We start from the raw sequence: 6,000 nt of genomic DNA on the forward strand, positions 1-6,000 counted from the left end.
TGTCCTCAATTTAACCATTCTAAAGTTATGCCCCTTTATAAATGAAAAAAAAACTCTATTTATTAAGTTTCAGTTCTCTAACTTAAGTTGGCCTCAACCAAATGTTAGGAAACTTACACACAATACTTATTACAATGTACCACAAACCTCAGATCATGAACATTTTTGGGTAGCGTCACTTTTACTGTTCTTCAGTTATGTCCCTTTCTAACTTTATACATTAGCAATTTGGGGCATCATCTGTGTCATGGGACACATTCCCCATTTATTTATAAATATATTACATGCACAAATACAATGAAGTATTGATATCACAGAAATTATACATGATAATTTTTTTTAAACAATATTATGTAAGTGGATTCATTTCATTAATTTGTCCTGAAAATAAGTATTATAAATCTCAATGACCCACATGATTTTGATCAGTGGACATTTTTAGATGATCAACTTTTGTTTTTCACAGTGAGACCACATTTATATCCCAGAAAATGATTACAAACCTCCACTTGTATTTTTGTCCATCTGATGAGTTAAGCCTTTTTCAACTGATTTTTATAGTTTGCTCTTATGTTGTACTGTTATACCACTGTACCAGGTTAGGGGGAGGGTTGGGATCCTGCTAACATGTTTAACCCCGCCACATTATTTATGTATGTGCCTGTCCCAAGTCAGGAGCCTGTAATTCAGTGGTTGTCGTTTGATTATGTGTTACATATTTGTTTTTCGTTCATTTTTTTTTTACATAAATAAGGCTGTTAGTTTTCTGGTTTGAATTGTTTTACATTGTCTTATCGGGGCCTTTTATAGCTGACTATGAGGTATGGGCTTGCTCATTGTTAAAGGTCGTACGGTGACCTATAGTTGTTAATGTCTGTGTCATTTTGGTCTTTTGTGGATAGTTGTCTCATTGGCAATCATACCACATTTTCTTTCTTATATTATTATTATTAAATAAAATTGAGAATGAAAATGGGGAATGTGTCAAAGAGACAGCAACCCGACTATAGAACAGACAACAGCAGACTACATTATTATTAAATATAGGAGAGAGAGAAAAGAAAATACTAGGCTGATGTACATTCTGTGAACATTGTGTAATTGCATGTCAAAGGAACAGTACTTTTATTGCTGTTCTTCATTTTGAAAAGAGACAACTAGTGATTTATGATGAAATTATGACCATCCATTTATTTTTATTAAACAATAACAACTACAAAGGTTTTGAGGATACACCAATTTTACATTAAATAAATAAGTATTAAGGCTTCCCTGCAACTACTGCAATTTTTGTACCAGTGAAAAAAATAACTATAAAGAAAACAAACAATTGATCCACTTTCACTGTTGTTTGTTGGTACTTGTTTTTGTCTACTGATAAAATTATTTAAATTAATATCTTAAAAAGACAAAGCAAAAAAGTCTGGACACAGCTTTTGTTTTCTCTGTTTGAAGTATTAAGACAGGTATTAAATAGACTGCATATCAGAAAATGTCTGTTTTATTAAGCAAACTAAATAGAACATTCTCATTGCAATCATGAACTCTTTAAAATGTATTAATTGAGATTTCTGCCATAAACATTGGAATAAAATGTCATAGGTTATAACATATTCAGAAATATTGTCTAGTCCTTTTAACATTGTCCAAATAATTCTGATTTTGTATCTGAAAGTCTACCCAGTAAACAAATTCCCAGAATAAATCTCCATTAAAAACAAATGTTTAAATAAATGAGAAGTTTCATTGAATGGATAAAGATACACAGTGTGTTAACATGTGGTGGGTCCCCTTCAGCATCAAACATCAATGATAAGCTAGGTATTAAACATAACATAGTTCTTATGTTTACTGCTATGAAAAATAGATGTCTTAAAATATAAACAAAAATAAAATAAACTGTACAGCAAGGTAAAAAAGACACTCAAAGTATAAGTCAATATTCTTGTGAAAAAAGGGAGACAATCAAAAAATGAATTTCTAAACAGATTTGCAGTACACACAAATAAATTCAGCCAAGCATTACTTTTGCTGGTGTTATGTGATTCACTGCAGTGAAAGAGGGTAATTTCTGAAGACTAAACATGATAAAACTCTGATTTAAGACTCAGCATGACAGGAACATGCTACCAGAATGCAATATGAATATTAACCTTGCTTTGTGTGATACAATCACACTAGCCCTTGTTTCGCTTGCTACATTTTTAGTTCACAAGTTAATAGTCTGTAGGAAGATGTGTTACAATTTTTCTATGCATTATTCTAACTAAACCCAAACTAACCAGTTTTTGCTCTTACTGCTTAATGCTGCATGCTTAGTGGAGAGGAAGCAAATACCAATTTTAAAGTTTTTGGTTTGACCTGACCAGGCAGTGGCGGATCCAGAACTTTTCCTAAGTGGGGGCACGCTGACTGACCTAAGGGGGGGCCCGCTCCAATCATGCTTCAACAATTTCCTATATAAACAACCAAATTTTTCCCACTAAAGGGGGGGGCCGGGCCCCCTGGATCCGCCTTTGCCAGGGTTGGAACCAGCAACCTCCCGCACTTGAAGTTAACAGGAGACCATTAAGTCGTTCTATCACATAAGGAAAATATAGTTCAGAAAGAATCACCATCAAATTAATTGATTTGTGTATAACGTCACTTTTCACTATATCATTAAGGAGGAAAATTTACTGTAATGATTTGAATCAAATCACCTTGTGTGTTGTAAATTGTAGTATAAAGTTAAATATGTTACCTCCGCCCATGGAATGTAGTATAAAGAAACATTGTAGACAGTCACAGAACTCAGCAGCTCTCCTTATAACATCGGATAACTGTTCTCTTTACTGTGTACCATACATCTTATGTCCAACAGCCCTAAATAAAAATATACTGTGTACCATACATCTTATGTCCAACAGCCCTAAATAAAAATATACTGTGTACCATACATCTTATGTCCAACAGCCCTAAATAAAAATATAATGTGTACCATACATATTATGTCCAACAGCCCTAAATAAAAATATACTGTGTACCATACATCTTATGTCCAACAGCCCTAAATAAAAATATACTGTGTACCATACATCTTCTGTCCAACAGCCCTAAATAAAAATATACTGTGTACCATACATCTTATGTCCAACAGCCCTAAATAAAAATATAATGTGTACCATACATCTTATGTCCAACAGCCCTAAATAAAAATATACTGTGTACCATACATCTTATGTCCAACAGCCCTAAATAAAAATATAATGTGTTCCATACGTCTTATGTCCAACAGCCCTAAGTAAAAATATACTGTGTACCATACATCTTATGTCCAACAGCCCTAAATAAAAATATACTGTGTACCATACATCTTATGTCCAACAGCCCTAAATAAAAATATAATGTGTACCATACATCTTATGTCCAACAGCCCTAAATAAAAATATACTGTGTACCATACATCTTATGTCCAACAGCCCTAAATAAAAATATAATGTGTTCCATACATCTTATGTCCAACAGCCCTAAATAAAAATATACTGTGTACCATACATCTTATGTCCAACAGCCCTAAATAAAAAAATTATGTGTACCATACATCTTATGTCCAACAGCCCTAAATAAAAATATACTGTGTACCATACATCTTATGTCCAACAGCCCTAAATAAAAATATAATGTGTTCCATACATCTTATGTCCAACAGCCCTAAATAAAAATATACTGTGTACCATACATCTTATGTCCAACAACCCTAAATAAAAATATAATGTGTACCATACATCTTATGTCCAACAGCCCTAAATAAAAATATAATGTGCGTTATACATCTTATGTCCAACAGCCTTAAATACAAATATACTGTGTACCATACATCTTATGTCCTACAGCCCAAAATATAAATAAACATATATTGTGTACCATATATCTTATGTCCAACAGCCTAAAATAAAATTAAAATTAAAATAAATTAAAACCTCTAAATTCAAAGTTATCTCCCATATTTTTGAAGCACTGCCTGACATAAACAAAAGCAATTAAATATATCAAAGAATTTAAGTGATTTGTAATTGTCAACTTTCCTAACTTTATAATGAATATTATCATGATTATGGTATAGCAATAACCATGATAACATTTCGAAACTTCAAAAAATATATTTGTTTTTTTAAATTTTAGATATTGTTTTAAAAATGGATTATCTCCCTTGGTTTGGTTATATTATTTCTAATTTTAATTCTATTGTTGTGAGATGTGAAAATTTGAACAGATGAAATAAAATAATTACTGCATAAACGTGCCAGGATGAATACTTCAATTGTTTTAGCTATACAATATTGTTTGATATAAAAAATGTTTCTATTAATAGTTTTAACTTAATTTCTTACAGATTATTATATAAATGAATTTGGCATCTTCCATAATCATGATAATGCTGACTCCATTAAAAAAAAATCACCATAATTTATACAGATACAGTGAAATCATGTATTATTTCAAGGATTTGTTGGATGACAATTTTCTTGGATTTTTCAAGGTTTTGATGGACCATGAAATCAAATGTTCGACGAGTTACAGATTTTCTATAAATGTCTATATGCAAATTTCAGCAAAACCACGAATTCAAATATCCACAAAAGTTTTCCTAAATCCATGGATCATCATATCGGGAATCAACATTTCTGATAAAGCTGCTTAATGATTCATCATAATTACCACTCTACAAAAAACAAAAATAAATTCATTGTACATTTTGTAATAAAATACCTGACCTCTAGCAGGAAATTCCAAATGTTAGTTCGGAAATTTATGTTCGGAGTATTCGGACTTCTCCGAGCTCCAAAAAAATATTTTCGTGCAAAATGAGAGGTTTTTGAAAAAAAATCCAAGCTGGTCTCCGCATATATTCGGAATTCCAAACTTTTGTTTGGAGATTTATTTAAAATTCCGCATTCTATTCGTGAATTATTCGGAGTTATCAGAAAACTCCGAACTGACCTCAGAAAAAAGGTCGGAGTTGTCCGAATACTCCGAATTGACCTTGGAAAAGCTGTCGGAGTTGTCCAAATACTCCGAAGTTAGGTCGGAAAATTATAATTAGTTTGGAAATTCACTAAAACATTCGGATAATTTCTCCGAATAATTCGGAAGTATTCTCCAACTCATTCGGAAGATTTCTCCAAATTATTCAGAAAATTTCTCCAAAACATTCTGAAATATTCTCCAAATCATTTGGAAATTTTCTCCGAATCATTCGGAAAATTTCTCCAAAACATTCGGAAAATTTCTCCAAATCATTCGGAAATATTCTCCAAATCATTCGGAAATATTCTCCAAATCATTTGGAAATCTTTTCCGAATCATTGAAAATATTTTCAAAAACTATTTAGAAAATTTCTCTGAATCTTTTGGAATATTTCCCCAAATCATTCATTAAAAATCTGCAAACCAGTCAGGAAAACATTACCAACATTGTAGGGAAACCCTAAATTATTAAGCAATTTTTCTAATTAATTCATTAGAAGTTCTGTTGGGTTTGCAGATATCCTAATTTTTTGCTTCTGTTATGGTTTTTGAAGGTGTTTCAAATATATCTATCCCATAATTCAATATTATTAAAAAAAAACCAATTCTATGAAAAATAAAATTTATTAAACTTCAACATTTGATAACAATATAGAAAATAAATACATGCAGTTGTCACATAAGAAATTACTAAAATTGAACCTCTATTTTTAAACAATCATTGGGAAATGGCTCATACATATCAAGTATCATGAAAAATATAAATATTTGTCTAAAAAAAATGCACTATTTGTAAAAGACAGTTAAAGCAAACGTGGAAACAAAATCCTTCATTTTCTTGAACAAACTCAATTACTTGCTGGCACTTGGTTTCAGACATTCAGCTAGCTTGCCGTTGATTTCTTTTTTTGACACAGTGGGCCATTTCTTGATTATGATATCTGTAAAAATAAAAAAAATCAATATATTTCAAGTTTATGAGATGTTGTA

General features: G+C 31.2%; 1 protein-coding gene across 1 annotated transcript in view; it reads right to left on the minus strand.

The window, feature by feature from the left end:
• Positions 1 to 2,870, minus strand: part of LOC139498927 (tubulin epsilon chain-like) — a 52,963-nt gene extending 50,093 nt beyond the window's left edge. The window contains exon 1 of the mRNA XM_071287518.1: positions 2,744 to 2,870. Coding sequence (XP_071143619.1) covers positions 2,744 to 2,753 — 10 coding nt within the window. The 5' untranslated portion in view covers positions 2,754 to 2,870. The remainder of the gene's footprint in view (positions 1 to 2,743) is intronic.
• Between the last annotated feature and the right edge of the window lie 3,130 nt (positions 2,871 to 6,000).

Source organism: Mytilus edulis, chromosome 12, assembly GCF_963676685.1.
Source record: "Mytilus edulis chromosome 12, xbMytEdul2.2, whole genome shotgun sequence".
Classification (NCBI taxonomy): domain Eukaryota; kingdom Metazoa; phylum Mollusca; class Bivalvia; order Mytilida; family Mytilidae; genus Mytilus; species Mytilus edulis.